Source organism: Anolis carolinensis, chromosome 2, assembly GCF_035594765.1.
Source record: "Anolis carolinensis isolate JA03-04 chromosome 2, rAnoCar3.1.pri, whole genome shotgun sequence".
Taxonomy (NCBI): Eukaryota; Metazoa; Chordata; class Lepidosauria; order Squamata; family Dactyloidae; genus Anolis; species Anolis carolinensis.
Window position 1 is genome coordinate 197,574,366 of NC_085842.1, and position 20,616 is coordinate 197,594,981.

At 41.4% G+C, this 20,616-nt stretch overlaps 2 protein-coding genes across 3 annotated transcripts in view; one reads left to right on the plus strand and one right to left on the minus strand.

Annotated features, from left to right (window-relative positions):
* The first annotated feature begins 4,560 nt into the window (after positions 1 to 4,560).
* LOC100555519 (adenylate kinase isoenzyme 1) overlaps positions 4,561 to 20,616 on the plus strand; it is a 67,629-nt gene continuing 51,573 nt past the window's right edge. The window contains exons 1-2 of one of the 2 annotated variants that reach the window (XM_062971505.1): positions 4,561 to 4,700; positions 5,702 to 5,826. In XM_062971505.1, the coding sequence (XP_062827575.1) occupies positions 5,763 to 5,826 (64 nt within the window). In that variant the 5' untranslated portion in view covers positions 4,561 to 4,700; positions 5,702 to 5,762. Of the gene's footprint in view, positions 4,701 to 5,699; positions 5,827 to 20,616 lie in introns of those variants that run through there. The other variant, XM_003216749.4, reaches the window with a different exon arrangement.
* On the minus strand, positions 9,595 to 10,783 carry pspn (persephin). Its single transcript, XM_062971508.1, has one exon. It carries the CDS (start codon positions 10,566 to 10,568, stop codon positions 10,176 to 10,178), a length of 393 nt encoding a protein of 130 aa, XP_062827578.1. The 5' UTR covers positions 10,569 to 10,783; the 3' UTR covers positions 9,595 to 10,175.

Genomic DNA, 20,616 nt, shown 5'->3' on the forward strand with positions numbered 1-20,616 from the left:
CCCATTCCACACAGCTGTATAAAATTCCACATTTTCTGCTTTGAACTGGGATATAAAACAGCGTGGAGTCAGATAATCCAGTTCAGGGCAGATATTGTACATTATCTGCTTTGATATTCTGGGTTATATGGCTGTGTGGAAAGGCCCTTAGTTATCTTGAGTCCATATTGCCATATAATCCAGTTCAATGTAGATTTTACACAGCTGTGTGGAAGGGGCCCATAGTGTAATCTGGGACGAGATTCTGGGATTTTGGGCCTAAATCATTTGGGCTCTTTAACCTTCCCGCCGAAATTGAACGCCGGCAATGCAAATGAGCCGGCTCCCGTCGTGCACCGCGGCCTCCGTCCCTCAGCCTCCTCTTGGCGTCGGCCGCCATGTTGCGTCGCTTCGCTGCTGTCGGGCGGCGGGCGCTCCTCTGCGGGGGCGGTGAGGCCCAGCCTTCTCCGGGCAAGTCCTGGGCCTCGAGTGAGGCGCTATGGCGGCGGCTGCAGGCGGGTGGGGCGTCCGTGGTGCCGGGCTTCCTCAGCGAGGAGGAGGAGGCCCTGCTGGTGGCGGAGCTAGAGCCGCAGCTGAGGCGCCGGCGCTACGAAGAGGAGCATTGGGACGGGGTGGGTGGCGCCCGAGCGGCCGTGACGTCACGCTGAGGGTTCCTTTGTGGGATTGCCTTGGCGCGCTCTGAGGCTGAGGGCCCTTCCCCACAGCCATACAATCCAGAAGATCAAGGCAGGTAACCCACTGGGTCTACACTGCCATATAACCCAGTTCAATGTGGGGTTTATACAGCTGTGTGGAAGGAGCCTCTCTGCCAGACCCCCCTCACAAGGTTGTTGTTTGGCTCAGTTGAGGCGAGGCGCTTAGGCCCCTTCTACACTTGTATACAAACTCCAGATTATCAGATTTGAACTGGATTATATGGCAGTGTGGACTCAGATAACCCAGTTCAAAGCAGATATTGTGGATTATCTGCCTTCATATTCTGGGTTATATGGCTGTGTGGAAGAGCCCTGAGTCAGACTTCAGTTTAGTGGAAGAAAGGCAATGGAAAATAAATATCAAATACTGTAGCAATGTTAGAGGAAAAAGTCATTAAGCTGTGCATAATGCAGGACTACAGGCAGTCCCCGGGTTACAAACATCCAACTGACAAACGACTCATAGTTAAAAAACTGAGGTTTAACAACAGGAAGAGAAAGAAATGTACTCAGAAGGAATTCACTCCTGAAAGAGTTATCATGGGGAAAAGGTGTCTCCACTGAAGCTTTATCCCCAATCCTTGTTTTCACAACAAGCCACATTTTTCAAACTCCAATTACACTATGTAACGCGATGTGTGTTCCTGGGTTATAAATGTCACTTCCTAATTGTTTCTATCATATTTATTTATCGTGTCAGAAACGAATTGAGAATATACAGTTTTAATGTATAAAAAAATACAAAGTTTAAAAACTTGGCATTATACTAAATTTCCTTTGACCAGTAACTGGCCACTTTGAGTGCCTCTGGTGTCTCTATAAGAAGGTCCTCCATGTGGTAGGGCTCTGTGGTTTGCTTTTCTCCACACTCATATGTCATGGACTCCACTTTGTGGCCCCATTTCTTTGGCTCTACATCTCATGGTGCCAGAGTGCAGTCAGTTCAGCGCCTTCCAAGTTGGCCAGTCTTCTGTGTGCCCAGGAAGGAGTTTCTCCTCTGGTATCAGACACTGATTGAGGTTCGACTTCTGGGCCCTTCCTTGCCGAGGTGTTCCTGCAAGTATCTGTGTAGATCTTAGAAAGCTACTTCTTGATTTAAGATGTTGGTTTATTTCATGAAAACATGGGAAAAGTTTATTAAACTGCAAAAGCTTTGTTTTTGCAGGAGGGACATCCTGCAGCACATTTTGCCATAGTTTTTCAATATGTGATAGAGTCTTAACCAATTTAATTAGTTTGCGGCAGCCATAAAAACAAAGTTTCTGGAGTATAACAACTACTTTCAATGGAAGCACTGCACAGTTAAACAAGAAATGACACTTTTAAACCAGGAACAGAAGAAAGAAATTCAAATTTTGTTACATAGTGTTATAAATGTATTGTGGCATCTTACAACTTAACTATGAAATTGATTAGTTGAAGACCATCACAACCACCAGGTGAATAAAGCATCTTGAATTTGTACCAAATAATGGTTGGGGGGGTGAATTAGGGAGTGCTTATCTCTGCCTCAATGTCCTGAAATGAACCATGGCCATGAAGCAGTGAGCCACAAGCCCTGTTCCCACTGATACAATCCAATTTTATTTCAGAAAACAATGGCATTGAATCTGTTCCTGGAGCCAAATCTTCCTCCACTGCTGGGAATAGTTCATTTTTGACTACACATTCCAGATTCACAGGCGGCTTGGGTATACTAGCTGAAAATAGTGGGAGTTGTCCAACCTTTCTCTTTATCTTATTCTCTCCAAATGAACAACCAGGAATCTTCCTGGACTATTGGTCACTAGCCCTGCTTCTTTCTCTCCTCCGTTGAACCAATTTTTTCAAATTTTGTTACATAATGCTATTACGGGGACAGAAAGTGAGGTGAAATCTTCTGAACAGGGGCACAGACAAAAACAAACACCACAGGGGTGTGAACCCTTCTGTGTGCTATCCAAAGCTAAAAGATCTATATATTTGGCTGGAGTTACACTTAAAAATGTACCTGCTCTGACTTATATACAAATTTAGCTTGAGAACAAACCTACAGAACCCATCTTCTTTGTAACTTAGGGACTGCCTGTACAAGCATTGATGCCCCTTCACTTTGAGTGCATCATTATATTCCCTTTTCTCCCAAGACAACTGCTATACCACATGCATTCTGTACTAGGAAAAGTGGGCAGAGAGAGATCTGCCACATTATGCAGTGGTGGCAGGTTTAGTTGGCACTCAGAAGGGTAGTTAGAAACTTCTTTATATTGTAAAGTTATAGTGCTATGATGCTTCTTTAATTACTGGGCCTGCATCCTTTGCGATTCTGGGACTCCATAAACTGCATATCCCAGGAGTGTGTATAAACCAGACCTAAAATCTTTGACTGATTCACTCTTTCTCCCCCTTTCCAAAAATTCATATTGCAATTATCTTACTGTCTTTTGACATTATTATTATATTTGTATACAATCTTTTTCTCTTAACAGAGACTCAAAGCTGCGAACAGTGCAAAACACAGTATAAAACTTAAAAACCATAAACATTAAAATAGAATTAAACCAAACATTATTTAAAAATAAATCTGTTTAAACTATTAAAACATTTAAAATACATTAGACAGCACACTATCTTGGGCAGGTCACATTTATTCAACCCATTTAAAAACAAACTTGCCTATTTAGATGTGTTTTATTTCTCAGAAAAAGTAGTGTTCATTTAGTAAACTCGTTTCTTCCCCAGACAAATAAGGTTTATACCTTCTCCATACCTTAGACCTATTGGTAGAATAGAATAGCCAAAGGCTATTAACTGGCACTTTTTTCTGGAAGTCAAGTTTCTTCTAAGAGTTGCTGTCTGTAATAGTTTGGCATCTCTTTCAAGGCTTGGTATAAGACATCCTGCCCAAAGCAAAGGATAAAGTAGGTCTTCTATATACAGAAGCCAACAGGATTGGAAAATGAATTTTACTTCAATCCAAAAAAAAATAAAAAAATGGAATAGGCTTTCCCAATGTGCTCAAGAGTTTGGAGCACTCATGAGCACATTGGGGATCTGGCAAGGGCTGTGCTGTGGCACCCAAGATGAGAGTTTTGGAAGGAATATCTGAAGGACTGCTACCACCAAAGGGTTAGGACCTCTCTCTGCCTAATAGAAGCTGTTATCTTCCCAAAATTTGGTGTCGCTTATAGGAGCATATCACATCCCCTGACTTCTCATCATTATTTAGAGCTTGATGGGTGAGCTTCTTCTATTATGTTTGAGATACAATAGAAACTCCTTATCTATGGGGTCAGTCTCTACAGTTTCACTTACCCACAGTCAAAAATGTTTTACTCTCCACAGAATTGGGCCTGTGTTAAGTCCTTCAATAGTGATTCTATGTTATTCTTATGGCCTAGATCAGTGTTTCACAAATTGCTCCTCCAGGTGTTTTCAGCTCCCAGAAATCCCAGCAATCTTACCAGCTGTTAGGAATTCTGGGAGCCAAAGTCCGAAACATCGAGGAGCACAGTTTGAGAAACTCTGTCCTAGATATACCATTGAAACGCACTGAAGGACCTAGGAAAGCCCATTAAAAGAAGTGTTTATGGGCCTCTCTAGGTCATTCAGTGCAATTCTGTAGTATTCTTCAAGCCTAAATATAGTCAAAATATACAATTCACTGTTAACAACAATTTCAAGTACCCACATGGGGTCCTGGAACATCTTCCTTGGGGATACAGGGGCTGTACTGTATTACGAAGGAATCATTAAGTACTTTTTTGCATACACGTGTCTGTAATGCTTAAGTAACTAAATTCTTGCATGTGCAAACTGGGTCAGCGTTGGTTTCTCTTCTCCCTCCTGCAGGCTATTCATAAATACCGTGAGACAGAAAAATCACATTGGAGCAAGGAGAGCCATGAAATCTTGCAAAGGGTTCGGGATGCAGCTTTGCCACCAGGAGTACCACAACTCAGTCAAGTTCATGTTCTTGATTTGGCTAAAACTGGTTACATCAAGCCACATGTGGACAGTGTCAAGGTAACATAGCTGATAAGCGCTGCGTGTGTTTCTTACAGAATAGGGACCTCATAATGAGAATGGGATGGGGATGGAAATTGCATTAAAATACTCAACAGTTTTTGCACAACAATTCTTTTGTTGTTTGTGGAATTCACATGAAGAAAAACAAAATATCTTTTGTTTTAAAACACAGCTTTGTAATGCAAAATTAAGAAATAAAAATTATAAGAGGCAGTGTTTTATAGATCCTGCAGGATAACAATGGGATGACACAGTTGTTGATTTTCTTGCTATCAGCTCTCCTTTTGACTTAAATGTTTTAACATTATTAAGGGTGTGGGATAAAGTGGGTCTTTTTCTCCCGAGCAGATGTTTACAATAGGAATAATTTGGTTTCGCAATCTTGAGGCTGTGGTATAAAAGACTTCACTAATTTCCTTTCCTGATGCCCAGTTGCCTTTCTCATGAAATCTACCTGCCTTTTCATTGCTATTCATTTATAAGCAAAATATCCTTGGCCCTTATAAATTTAGATCTAGTTCTAGATCTAGTTGTGTGTGTGAACTTCGCTGTTTCAGAGTGCAGACAAAACCCTTCTTTAGTACAAAATTTTCCCCTGCAAACAGATTACAGTATGACCCCCATATCCATGGAACAGTACCCATGATTTTATTTATCCACGTCTGACAAAAATAACCTCTCAGGGCATTTTCTAGGTCCTTCAACATGATTCTATAGTATTTCTGGACCAGAAGTCCTTAATTTCCATAGGGTTTGCTATTATTTACAGTTTTGCATAACCATATGAACTCTGGGAATGTATGCCCCATGGATGTGGGGGTTGTACTGTATTAACACATGTGAGCTTTTGTCCAACCTTTTCTCTGACATTCTCATATTTGACCATTTGCTTCTTCCATTTCTCTGATGAGGCTTCAGTATACTTGATGTCCTCATTTTAGGACCATTGTTCCCTGTCATTCTTTCCTCCATAAGTTTTTCCCATTTCCATTTGCTAGTTCTGTGGCTGCGCCATTGCAGGCCTTTCCCTGTTGTCCTCAAGTGTGATGCGCCTGGTTCATGAACAGAATCCTCAGGACTGTCTGGATCTGCTGCTTGAACGCCGCTCTCTCTACATCCTCAGGTATTAAGAAACGTATAGATTACATGGTTGGGTCACATGAAGATTATGTCTATCAAGCTCAGCATCCTGGATCCAACATTGGCTAGTGAGAAAATAAGAGCATGGCATGTTGTTTTTTTCCCCTCTGTAACATTTCAATTACTTACCATATCTGGAAGTTTGATCTGTCTTCCGTGATAGACCCTTTTCTCCATTGCCACCTATGAGAGAGCTAGGCAAAATGCAGTCTTTAGCTGTTGTTAGACTGCAGCTCTCTATATCACTGGCTGTGTTGAGACAGGACAGAAGGGAATAGCAGTCTAGAAACACCCAGACCGTTCTCCATTTACCTTAATAAACATATATGTCCTGGCTTCCCAAATTATGCACTCTTGTGTTCTAACTGTTGCAGACTGAATTTGAACTTTCTGGAAGATCAGAATAGAAATGCACCTGATAACGATTGTGTCTGTGGTAATTGCTATCCTCCCCCTTTTATTTGTTTGTTTTCATGTCACGGGATGCAAAGGTTCCATTTGAGCATTATGGTCAAGAGTCCCAAGTAGACATCTCTCTTTCTGTGTATATAGTTAACGTTTTTTGCCTGTGACTTGATTTGTGACTGTCAATTTCACTGTGTTAGACTTTATACAATTGACAATCTCTTGTTAATCTTAAGACTATATATCCTACTATCTCTGACCATATTTGCAGAGATTTTGCAATTAACAAAATTTGAAAGATACCACAGTAGGATGGGTTAACATATTTTAGCCTCCCAGCTATTGTATGAAGAAGTTGCAGACTGCTTCGACTTTAAGACAAAATAGTGGCCTCCTTCTGCTTTCTTAAGCTTGTGCTTCATGAACTTCTCTCCTCAGATCTTCTTTTATGGATGCAGATTCACTAGTAAATCCAAACTTGGGAAACTGGTTGGCTTATCAGAATGAAACTTTGGTTTGAAATCCTGACTTGTTTTAACACCTTGCTTTTCTGTAATGTCTTTGATATAAATGGGGGCACCAGTTTGATTGAAAGTGGAAGCTTCCAGTCTCCTTGCAGGAATTAAGAGGAAAAGAGAGGAAGAATACATAAGCTCAAACCTTGTTCATGAAGTAGAAATGTATGGTTGTTTGCAGTGTTTTAGCCTATCCAGTGCCTTATAAATATTTGTGAGAAGCCATCATATATGTGAAATCATGCAAGATATGAAGTTGTATAAGATAGACCAGAGCTTAGATATAACAACTCCCAAGACCTTTCACTACAGCTTCCCAAAATATTTCCAAGCTCTGACATAACTATGGACTATATTTTGAACCTTCTCTGTATGTCTATGTACATGTATGTGTGTGTGTATGTATATATGTATGTATGTATGTATATTGAATTGAGATTTCCCTTAGGACTGCTGAAGAAAGGTAAATATGAAATGTCTGAATTTTAATATAGAGGTACAAGGCTTTTTTCTGCCTGAGTGTGTGTGTTATGATATATTTCTAATACTTGGAGCAAAATTCCTTCTGGATTATAGCAATATATTGACATCTTGTGTAATTCTTTCTTTGTGTGAAGAGGGCCAGCTCGTTATGAATACACCCATGAGATCCTTAAAGATGAGGATTCCTTTTTTAATGGAAGGAAGGTCCCCCGGGAACGAAGGATCTCTGTCATTTGCCGAAACCTACCGTTATCATCAGATCCATCATAACTTTGGGATTGACATTTCAGAGACTGAACATTGTCTCCAGCTGAAGTGTAACCTACTGATCCAGTGGAAGTGGAGCTGCCTCTGAATGTTAGCTGTGACTTTTTATATGTGGGACTCAGCTTTGTAACCAACAATAAATGAAAAGACTACCTCTCCATGAACTAGAAGGAACCTGAGGATGTCTGAGATTTCAGGAGATTGTGGCTCATTTGCTGTTGAGAAAGTTAAGGAAATTGATTGGTTTGTCAGAAACTAAAATACTGTTGCTCACAGGACAATTTTTTATGCTTGTTCTTTGGCGTGTGTTAATGCTGAAGTTAATATACATTGAACTTGGTTGCTGGGAAAAATCAGTTTAAGTCTTCTTGGTCTCTTTATTGTTGATGTTGTTGTGTGTCTTCAGAATCATTTCTGAGTTATGTCAACTCTGTCTTGAGTTTTCTGGGATTGAGAGTCTGCATTGCTCCCAAAGTTACCCAGTGAGTTTCATAGCCAAGCAAGGATTCCAACCTTGGTGTTCTGAGTTGTTGTCCAACACTCAAACCTCTACATCATACTGGTTCCTTGTGGGTCTTTTACCTCTGCTTTCTGTTACAGGCTTACCTCAAAGTAGTGAGACTGAATGGTATTCTTAAATGAAGAGCTGCAGCCTTCCCCACATGTTGTTCTTCAAGTTAGTTGGATGACAGCTCCCAGCATCCCCATCCAGCTTCAGGGGTGTTTGGGGATGTTGGAGATTGTCAAATAACCCATCTGGAGGATGTGGGTTGGGAAATGTTGCTCTTACCAGAGATGAATTATGGAGGAAAATCATATACTGGATCCATTGTAGCTACATTTGTGAACAGAATCTAAACTTTGTGCAGTGCTGCATGTCTGAATGTTCAAGCAGTTTTCTGGGGTGGTTTTTCCTAATCCAAGATAAGAGGCTTTGAATTTTATCTTTTTTTGCAACTTGTCTATATAATGTTTTTTCTATTTTGTGAATAATGTACTTCAGAAGAATCTTGTATCCATCTCAACAACAGCCTTAGTATTTATATATTCTGAAAATAATTCATTGGCTAATTCATTATGTCCTAACATGAGGTCTTGCCTGAACAGTAATGCAAACGTTAATAATAAAGCTAGTCTTCCACATTTACTTAGGTTAAAGCCATAGGATCTCCATGAAAGTGGGGAGAAAGTGAATAAACATCTTTTTTTAACACGAGAAAACATTTTGCTAGAAATATCTAGGCTCTTTAGTATGATCATAGTCACATTGGTGGATTTAGAGATTTCTAGGAAGACTATATTGATCAAATCTGTGAATAATCAATTCCACTAAACTGTAGATGAAGAAATGTCTACTGACCTGCAGCATCAAAATATGAAGACAGTTTTCAAAGGGAAGAGGAGCAAAAGGCAAGGGGTTCATTTATATGAGAAAATTGCACCGAGGAATGGGGCAACAGATAAAGCTCACCAAATTCTTGGTTAACTTGGGGTGGGGAAGAATTTGGAGAAAAGGTAGATCTAGACTAGCCATTTGCTTCCATTTCAGAGCAGGTGCCCATCTTTAATTCCAACCAGCAACAAATAATCTGCTTTTCATGATTTACTATATATGGTCATTTTTCCTTCTCTGTGTCTTATTTTCAGGGTTTTTTCCTTCTTAAAAAAACAAGAAAGACCTCACTTAAACCTTTGAAGGGTTCTTAACTGAGAATGTATGCAATGCGCACATTTTTTGTGAAACCAAAAGAGCTTGTACTGTTGGGATATCTGAAAAACACTTTACATTTTTTCTCAGTGTATGTCTTTTGCTTAGTATGTAGGCTTGTGACCAGAGCCTGTTTCTGATTTTTATCTGTAGAGAATGTCTAGTATGATTTAGGTGCTGAATAATAGCATTACTATTTATAAAGTATTGCTTTTCTTTCTTTGGAATTGTCTGGGTTACATTGCAACACTATTATTTGGGGCATTCAGTGGGGAGAGCTGTTTAGCCCTCATTACTATGAAACTATCAGAGATATTCTGTTCCCAAGAGGAAGCTCATAATCACAGAACTCTTTTGTATATTGCTTAGCATTTATTGTACTGAAACTAACTTGTACATATTTAGTCATTCTTAAAACAATTGTGGGGCTAATAATCTCAGCCCTCTAAAAAAATGAGCAAAAATAAATTAGGAAAAAGGGAGAGCTAAAATTTGAGAGAGAATTAGCACAAATGCTAGTTCCTCCTCAAATATATGGAAGAAATAAATTAAATAACTTAGAAATAATCCATAAATATCTCAGGTTGCTAAGCTCTCAGAGTGCTACCTCAGCATCCCAGGCCTAATGCATACAAGGTTCAGTCAAATCAGCAGCATGTTAGTTTGTAAAGTGATGCGGAGGAGGAGGGAGGATTAGACATGGCAGTCTCTTTTTCCGTTTTGTGAGTTGTGTACTTCAGAAGGACTTGGGCATTGTCTTGAGGTTTGGCTATGTACCTGCACTGACAAGATGCAGGAGGCCATGGTGGGCAACTCCTGTTAAAAGCGCACATGAGAGCCATGGCTTTGACGGATACAATGTAAGGATTGCTTATTCTACAGCTAGGACTATGAGTGCATTCCAAGTGTCTGCTTCCATTCCTCCTGCCTCCCACACCCAGAGGGCTTTGGCTCTCAGCCCACACAACTGCAGGCAGAAGCAGAGAGCTTCTCCACCTTGTGCCACTGGTGGTTGTCATCCAGGAAGGCCACATCCTCATAATATGTGGGGCGGCAGCAGAGGTCTCCCAACGCCAGAATCTCACTCTTCTGCAGGAGGCTCAAGAGGGTCAGATCATGGTTGCTGCGGGCCTTGGGGCAGCTCCCGCTGCAGTACTTGAAGAGGATGGTCTCCTCAGAGTTGTAGCCTAAGCCCAGGTCCTTGATCCGAACCAGCAGGCTCCGTAGCCGGCACCCTGGATCCTCAGGTCTCTCCCATGTGTGACGCTTGGGTCGTTTCTTTACCTGCATGGGAAATGGTCCAGATGGGTAGTTGAAGGGGCTGCTCTGGAGGCCTGCACCATTCATAGATGCTCCTTTGGCGGTCCATGCTTTTGTAATAAGAGCAAGAGAAAGAATGGTTGCAAGAATTAGCAACTTTATATTCTTACCTTCTCTTGGCACAACAATGGATTGGGATAGCCATTCGTAAGGTCAGGACCTAAACTAAACATGGTTCACACTGCTTCTCTCTGAGACAGGCAAGATCATTTATTCTGTCTGCAGGGATACCAGGTAAAGAGCAGCAAGTGATATTAGCTTTGCTTGGAATCTGCATAGAATAAACATGTGAGCAACATATGACCCCCAAAAGTTTTTGGTCTAGCAGCGCCCATTAACCCAATCCAGCATAGTTTATGGTGAGAGATGCTGAGACTGTAGTCCAAAAACATCCAGAGAATCCTAAATTCCTGTCATTTGATGTAAGTATTTTGCCAAACAATCTGAAGAGAAATCAGAGTATACATAACCATTGCTTGGTTACATTTGGATGTTTAAAACCATTCCATTTAGCTCGAGAGACATAGCCAAAAGACAATAATGTAATGCCTGCATAAGTGCCTGTTCGCTTGTCTACATGTTGCACAATTGCCTGTGACACTTTCCAACTGATTTAGATAGTTATAGTAGTCATCCTACTTTTTAATTGACATAGATACTTGTTTAGATAGTAGATATCACCAGATAAAACAGACAAGAAAGGGAATATCTGTTGGTCGATATTTTATGCTCACTAAAGTAGAGAGCAAAAGGCTAAGTGCACTAACAGTTCGGCTCTGTATGTGGTAGCATTATTACCAAAAGAAGAACCTCTCAGTTGGTGGTTCCCAATATGGTGCTTGTACTTTGTGACTTAATATTATTTCAGATCAGATAACTGAAATGCCCTTGTGATGTGCAGCCTGTCTGCATCAAAAAATGAATGACCTGGCTTTCTGCTTGTATAGCAGCAGAAATTCAATTTTTGCTGAGGTTAGTGGTGCTGAACCCCTGCAAAAGGAGACAATCCGTGAATATAGAGCTGCAATATTTTTTACTTGCAAGAACATCTCTCTAGGAATCTTTTGGTGTGACTATGGTCACGTTCTGGTGGATGTTGACTACAGAGTTGTGCTTAAGGACCTAGAGTTTCTTTGAGGTGTTCTTATAGGCCCTCTACCACAACTCTCTGATCAACTTCTACTACAGTTTTCCAAATAATCTGATTTCCTGGGATTGTAGTTCAGCAAAGTAGCTTTTTCCAAGCTCTGCCCTCAGTTCCTCTGCCCTTGTTGCTTTTAAATCAGACTCACCCCACCAGTCTGCAGACCTGCACAAATTACACAAGGTCATTAGTACCACTGGTAAAGCCAACTGTAAAGTTGAGAGCAGCTTCAAGCCCAGAGTGGGGGAAATACAGCCTATGAGTACATGTAGGCCTCACCCACCCTCGTTTCTAGTCTTCCAAAATCCCAGATCCTTACAACTAGAACAAATATTGACTTGACCGTATGGCCATATTTGTAATGTACAACCACACACACCCTGCATAAGAGGCCGAAAATTATCAGAAAATAAAGTATATAAAAACTGAATATAAAGGAGCAAAACATGGCAGAAAGTGCATCAAGCTGTCCCTGTAAGGTGGCATGAAGGGGCAAACGCTAGTGCGAGTTGAGTATCCTATATCTGGAATTTTAAATACTCTAGAATTGACCACATGGGTGGCTGAAATAGTGACATTTATGCTTTCTGATGGTTCAGTGTACATAAACTTTGATTCATGCACAAAATTATTGAAATATTCATAAAATGTTTACAAAGTCTATATGACATTCATTTTTAAACTCGAGTCCCATCTTAAAGATAACTTGTTATGTATATGCAGGTATTCCAAAATTTGGAATCAAATTGTGTACATGGCTTAAATATCATGAAGCACTTCTTAAATTTAAAATAATAGAAAAATAGAGTTGGAAGATCAGAGCCATTACTCATAATTCAATCATAGAGTTAGAAGAAATCCCAATGACCATCTAGTCCAACATTCTTCCACTATGCTTGAATTCACAATCAAAGCGTTCCCACCAGATGGTCACTCAGCCTCTGTTTAAATAAATATCATGTTTTTCTCCAAAGCAGCTCAAGCAGCACACAATTTTTTAATCCAGTCATCCACCATAAAAGTGAGTTAAATGTTGCAGTGCGAAAATGGTAGCCCTCAGATGTCACATCCATCATGGGCAGTGGTACAGAAGTATAAAATTTCATAGTAAAAAAACAACTGGAGAGCCAGAGCTTCTCCACCCATAATTTAAACCTTGTGGTTTTTAGTTTTGTCCATAACTCACCCAGACTTTGCTGATGCTCCATTTCGCTGTCTTTTCTCCCGCATCTAAGCTAGAGAGATAGGATGGTGCTAACCTTTGATATTTGAAGGATTGTGCATCCTTCATCACAATGTTTGTGGAGCTGTTTTGACTACAGGTTTGGCATAGTATATGTTGATTCAAAGACTTGTATCACGTACTGTTGTATGTGACCCAACCATTGCAACTCTGTGTAGCTCCTATGATATTGGAGTAGAGAGGATGGATTTCATTTTGTTTTTTCTATTTTCCAAAACTCCACCTGCTCCTTCCTGCAGCTATTATGCTCAACCCAGTGCTTTGAGGGACTGCATCTCCCAGAATTACCCATCAACATATGCACTGTGAAAGCTATAGTAAAAAAAAAAAAAACAACAACAACCCTACATTCCCAAGCATTAGTACAGTTCAAGTCACAATTGACAGGTTTCACATCATGTAGGCATTTCTGCCTAGGTTACTGAATTCAAGCATCACACTTTGGACTCTTAGCCTGCAATAACCTTTCTTCCACCATCCTCAATCTGTGACAGGACCAATTTCTTAGGGAGGAATACAAGTTAGGAGGACTCTTTTCCAGGGAGTTGTCCTACCTAGCAGCATCTGTAGCATGTTTCTGGTCCCGGTCCTTGCCTCCTGCATCATCAGGCTATGGCCTTCTTCAGTGGTCCATGCAGAAACTATCTGGATCATCAGGAAGAGAGAGAAGCCAGAGAAAAGCTGGGGTGCACCCATTCCTTCCTTAGTTAGCGGGGCCAGATTCTATAGGGAGGAAGACTCCCTTCTCTTGTTTATATCTTCTTTGGGATAGCAGATGGGAGGGGGAAATACCATGTACACCAGCAGGAGGGGTTGGAAGTGTTAACCCTTGTGTTTTAAAACGGTTCCAGATCCCACAAGTGGTTTTTCCTACATGGAGGGCTTAAAGGCTCAATTGAGTAAGTGCTCATAAATCATAAGTTGCTTTGATGAGATCCCCAGGTGCAAGATGCAGACTTCTCTCTTGCTTTTAACAGCCTATTAACCAAGACTTGAGATTGCACTTGTATCTTTCCCACCTTGAAATGTGGCAGAGAATGGTAGCTGCTCCTGGAGATGGCAGACATCTATTTCACTCCATTCTCTATCAATGGCAAAAGTAACCCAAATCATATTCTGAGGATACAGTGAAGCAAAGAGGATGCTGCATGTAGTAAAACATCCACTTGGCTAATTTATAGTCCTGCACATTTAGAGTATCTGGTTAATAGGATTCCTGATGTCACGCACCTGGATCGCATGATGTGTTTCCTTCAGGGCAGGTAAAGAATTCAAGCCATCACTGATACAGTATCAATACAGGAATCATGGGACTTGCCCTTGCCTCCTCATTTGAAGTGGTTAAAACTTTTAAGACAGCCCAGAATCCCTGAATGGAAATTCCTGCAGTTGATAATGCCCAGACTGTCTGTGACTGAAATGCTTTTGAAAGGATTTGATGATGGTGCAGGGGAAAAGAGGAAACTGGCCAATTCCATAAATTTCCATCTTGTGGAACATGCCGAACCGACTGGCTTGGCCTGAGCTTCAGAGATAATCCTCGCCAGCAGCTAATCTAACAAGATGTCCAGAAAAGGGGGACTCCCATTTTCAGCAATGAAGGATGGCTCAGATATGTAGCCAGGCAGCATTGGAAAAAGAGAGACTTGGAAGGTGTGTGAGAGTTTCTCTTTGTAAATATACTAGGATGTGTCACACAGGTCACTTCTAATCAAAGAGCTAAAGGGACCACAGCAGACAGTAGAGTCCTATGTTGGAAGCTGACTCTAGAATTGTGCTGGAAGACCTACAGATGCTTATAGAAGTGTTCTCTTGAGGAATCTGGGTCCTACAGCATGGCTCTATGGTCAACATCCAGCAGATGAATAGATTAGATTTCTAAACTCTGATGGAGAGGGATTATTTTCTTCTGCTTGCTGAGTAGCTAGGAGTAAGGTTAAGAGTGTTCTTAAGGCATTTGGAAATTTTAATTTAATCTGTTTTGATCCCAAACACTTGTGTGCATTCCAATAATTTGCGACATATTACCCTAGGGTAAATCTATCATAGCAACATGAGTTGAGAGGGGTTTGCCTCTCTGAGGCTGAGAATGTAACTTGCCCAATGACACCCAGTAAATCTTTGTGGACAAGCAAAGATTTGAACTCCAGTCTCTTATAGTCATAGCTCAATGCTCAAACCATTATACCATGCTGGGTCTTACACAAAACACAATTTCTTCAAAAAAATTAAATAAATAACCCTCCACTGCCAGCCATTGGTGATCTGTGTCTGTAGGATGTGGTGATGCACAATCCCATTGCTTCTACGGTTCTTGCCCTTTCTGTGTTCTGTGCTGCTTGGACTGGTGTGTGAATTACTCTGGCTTTGTAGTCCTCATATCTGCTTAGCGTTTTTGGAATGCTAAAGGAAAGGTCAGCAAAGGGGGGAAAGGAATTTGGGCAGGCAGGCCGCCATCGTCTGACAGTCTGTCGGCTTAGTTCTGTGGCTAATTCAACATCTTTTTGAACCTCCAAGAAGCTGGGAGGGGTTGCCTGTGGGATGACAGGGCTGATAAATCACCATTAAACTGTCCCAAGGGGGATCTCTGCTGTCTGTGCTCCATCTCTCCAAGCACATTCTTTCTACTTGGCTTCAGGAACAGCACAATAGGACCTGATGGGGGCTTAGCAGGAGAGGAAACTGTCTGGAGGACAGCAAGGTGGTGGAGGAGGAAAGTAACAGGCTGGTGGAAAAGCGAAGGATTGCCAGTGGGTAGCATCAGAGTAGGAAACCTTTGGCCTTCAAATTGTTTTCTACATTATACAATTCCACTTTAGTTGCTGTGGCATCCTAGGATTAAGGGAAGTTCAGGGAGGGTTGCTTAGAATCCTCAACCAGAGAGCTTCTCTAGTACTCCTGATCAAACTATAAGTCCCAGGATTCCATTGGATAGAGCCAGAAAAATTAGATTGCCAGTATAGTGCTATGCAGTTGACCCTCCACGTTCATAGGTTTAACTATTGATTATTCGTGTATTTGATTAATATATTATCCCTAGGAGTCTCCTAAGTCTTTTCACACTATAAAATTACATAGTTCGCCATCCACATTTTTGCAGGTTTTACTTCTGTGTACTTGATTATTAATACAGTATGTTATTCCTAGAAATATCTAGGTTCCTCCACTGTGTTTCGTCTAGCAGAAGATGACCATTAAATTATCCTACAGGATCAGCCCTGGTTAATACTTGGATGGGAGACCACTAATGAATACCAGGTGTTGGAGACTATACAGTAGAGTCTCACTTATCCAACACTCGCTTATCCAACGTTCTGGATTATCCAATGCATTTTTGTAGTCAATGTTTTAATATATTGTGATATTTTGTTGCTAAATTCGTAAATACAGTAATTACTACATAGCATTACTGTGTATTGAACTACTTTTTCTGTCAAATTTGTTGTATAACATGATGTTATGTTGCTTAATTTGTAAAATCATAACCTAATTTAATGTTTAATAGGCATTTTCCTTAATCTCTCCTTATTATCCAACATATTTGCTTATCCAACATTCTGCCGGCCCGTTTACATTGGATAAGCGAGACTCAACTGTATTTCAGAGGAAAGAACTTCCAAACCACCTCTGAGTATTTTTCACCTAAGAATATCCTGTGAAATTCATGGAGTCTCCATATGTTTTTTTTCATGTCAGGAGCAACTTGAGAAACTGCAAGTCACTTCTGGTGTGAGAGAATTGGCCGTTGGCAAAGACGTTGCCCAGGGGATAATAATAATAATAATAATCTTTATTTTTATATCCCGCCCCATCTCCCCGAAGGGACTCGGGGTGGCTCACAACAGGGACAAGCCCGAACAACAACAACATATTTAACATAAACTTAAAACATTCCAACAATACACTAAATAAAATAATGGACAAATACAATAAAATCCAAGCAGATAAAATCAGAGTAATTAAAAGCAACCCAGTGGGGGCAGGTTTCATAAAGTGCTGTATCATGGAAATAAGTAGCAGTGGTAAAGTGCCATATGCTTTCAAAACAGAAAGAAGTATTCTAATAACAGCTCTATTGGGCCTGTTCATTTAAACGCGCTCTGGAACAACCATGTTTTCAATTCCCGACGGAAAATGGGCAGAGAAGGAGCTAACCTGATCTCCTTAGGGAGAGAGTTCCAGAGCCGGGGGGCCACTGCCGAGAAGGCCCTCTCCCTCGTCCCCACAAGCCGCATTTGACACAAAGGCGGGAGCGAGAGGAGCGCCTCCCCGGTTGATCTTAGGGTTCGCGTTGGTTCGTAGGAGAGGAGGCGATCACGGAGATAGGCAGGTCCTGAACCGTTTAAGGCTTTATAGGTAACTAGCTGTGCCCGGCCACGCATTGCTGTGGCGAAGTCTGGTGGTATGGGAAATAAAGTATTGAGGAATTGGTGGCAGTTAAGGTAAAGGGTAAACATTTTCCCCTGACATTAAGTCCAGTCATGTCTGATTCTGGGGGTTGGTGCTCATCTCCATTTCTAAGCCGAAGAGCCAGCGTTGTCCGTAGACTCCTCCAAAGTCATGTGGGATGACTGCATGGAGCGGCGTTACCTTCCCGCCGGAGCAGTACCTATTGATGCACTCACATTTACATGTTTTTGAACTTCTGGGTTGGCAGAAGCTGGGGCTAACAGTGGGGGCTCTCTCCGCTCCCCCAATTCAAACCTGCGGCCTTTCGGTCCAGAAGTTCAGCAGCTCAGCGCTTTAACACGCTGCGCCATCAGGGGATATTATTTCCTAAAGGTTGTGAATATACAATATTTCTGATTGTTTTGGTTTTTTTTTTGTCTGTTGGAGGCAAGTATGAATGCTGCAATTAGGAAAAATGATTAGGATGTAATGGCCTTGCAGATTTAAAGCCTGGCTGTTTCCTCTCCGAGTAAATTTTTTGTTGGGAGGTGTTAGCTGGCCCTGATTGTTTCCTGTCTGGAATTCCCTTGTTTTCAGAGTGGTGTTGTTTGCGATATTTTATGTGCTTCTATTGTCTGTGGCCCTGAGAAAACAGAGGATTGGCCAGACTTTGATTATGGGAATCCTTTGTTGGGAGGTGTTAGCTGGCCCTGATTGTTTTCTGTGTGGAATTCCCCTATTTTCAGAGTGTTGTTCTTTATTTAGTGTTCTGATTTTAGTGTTTTTGAATACTTGGAGCGAGATTGTATTCATTTTCCCGGTTGACGGCAACACAATAATAATAATAATAATAATAATAATAGTAATGATAGTAATGATAGTAATGATAGTAATAATAATGACTTTGGTAATACACAGTGCTTCACTACCTTCTCAGCTTCCTTTCTGGAAGAATCCTTTCTTGGGAGGTGTTAGCTGGCCCTGATTGTTTCCTTTGTGTAATTTCCAATTTCCTTGCTTTATTTACTTTCTTTATTTCTTTATTTACTGCCCTGGTTTTAGAGATTATATTGTTCTGCATTATTCTATCCCAGAAATTATTTCATATCAAAGTAGAATCTCATTTATTCAACATTCGCTTATACAATGTTCTGGATTATCCAACACAGTCTGCCTTTTCATAATCAATGTTTTTGTCGTCAGTGTTTTAAATTCATTGTGATATTTTACTGGTAAATTTGTAACTACAGTACAGTAGAGTCTCACTTATCCAACATAAACGGGCTGGCAGAATGTTGGATAAGCGAATATGTTGGATAATAAGGAGGCGTTAAGGAAAAGCGTATTAAATATCAAATTAGGTTATGATTTTACAAATGAAACACCAAAACATCATGTTAGACAACAAATTTGGCAGAAAAAGTAGTTCAATACGCAGTAATGCTATGTAGTAATTACTGTATTTATGAATTTAGCACCAAAATATCACGATATATTGAAAACATTGACTACAAAAATGCGTTGGATAATCCAGAACGTTGGATAAGCGAGTGTTGGATAAGTGAGACTCTACTGTAATTACTACATAGCATTACTGCGCGTGGAACTACCTTTTCTGTCAAATTTGTTGTATAATATGATGTTTTGGTGCTTAATTTGTATAATGATTACCTAATTTGATGTTTAATCAGCTTTTCCTGAATCCCTTCTTATTATCCAATATATTTACTTATCCTGCCAGCCTGTTTATGTTGGATAAGTGAGACTCTACTGTATATTGATAATCTTATATTATCTGCTTAGAACTGGATTATATGAGGCTCCTTCTTCACATTTGTATAAAATGCACACTGAAGTGGATTATATGGTAGTGTGGAGTCAAGATAATCCAGTGCAAAGCAGATAATATAAGATTATAAATGGGTTATATAGCTGTGTGGAAGGGCCTTGAGTCTACACTGCCATATAATCCAGTGCAAATTAGATAATCTGTGGAAGAAGCCTAAGTGAGGCCTAAATTTGCCTGTCCCCTAACTGAACCCTGGCTGCCCTTTGGCTGAATTGGTTGCTAGGCGACGAAGTGGGCAGAGATTAGCCCTCTAAACTGGCAGCAATTGGATAAAAACAATTATTGCTCTCCCTCTAATTAGGACTTTATTTTTCTTTTCTTTTTGTTGTATCAACCCTGAGGCATGGGTGATGGGTTGTGTTGTCAAATTTCGAGGTTGGGGGGCCTGTACTTTTGTTGTTTTGTGGGTTGCCGTGATGCCATCACTCTTTTATATATATAGATAACCTGCACCTTGAATTGGGCCCGGAAACTTATTGGTAGCCAGTGGAGCTGTTTAAACAAAGGAGTTGACTGTTCTCTGTAACTAGCTCCTGTTATTAATCTGGCTGCTGATCTCTGAACCAACTGAAGTTTCCGAACCGTCTTCAGGGGCAGCCCCACGTAGAGTGCATTGCAGTAGTCCAACCTGGAGGTGACTAAGGCATGGACCACTATGACCAAGTCAGACTTCACGAGGTATGGTCGCAGCTGGCGCACAAGCTTTAACTGTGTGAAGGCCCTCCCGGCCATCGCTGACACCTGAGCATCAAGTGTCAGCGCTGAGTCCAGGAGGACCCCCAGACTGCGGACCTGCGTCTTAAGGGGGAGTGCGACCCCGTCGAGCGCAGGTTGCCACCCTATGCCCCGATCGGCCGCACGACTGACCTGGAGGACCTCTGTCTTGTCAGGATTAAGTTTCATCTTATTCACCCTCATCCAGTCCATCACAGCGGCCAGGCACCGGTCAAGGATCTGAGGGGCTTCCTTGGAGTTTGGTGGAAAGGAGTAGTAGAGTTGAGTGTCATCTGCATAGAGATGGCACCCAACTCCAAAACTCCGGATGACCTCCCCCTGCGGTTTCATGTAGATGTTAAAAAGCATGGGAGACAGAATAGAACCTTGCGGGACCCCACAGGTCAATGGCCAGGGGTCCGAGCAGGAGTCCCCCAGCTTCACCAACTGGGAACGGCCCTCCAGGAAGGAGCGGAGCCATTGCAAAGCAACACCCCCAATACCCATTCCGGAGAGCCGTCCCAGAAGGATACCATGGTCGATGGTATTGAAAGCCGCTGAGATGTCCAAGAGAACCCACAGGGTCACACTCCCCCTGTCAAGTTCTCTGCGGAGGTCATCCACCAAGGCGACCAAAGCCGTCTCCGTACCATGACCGGGTCTGAACCCAGACTGTGATGGATCCAGATAGTCTGTCTCTGTCAGGAACCCCTGGAGCTGCGAGGTGACCACTCGC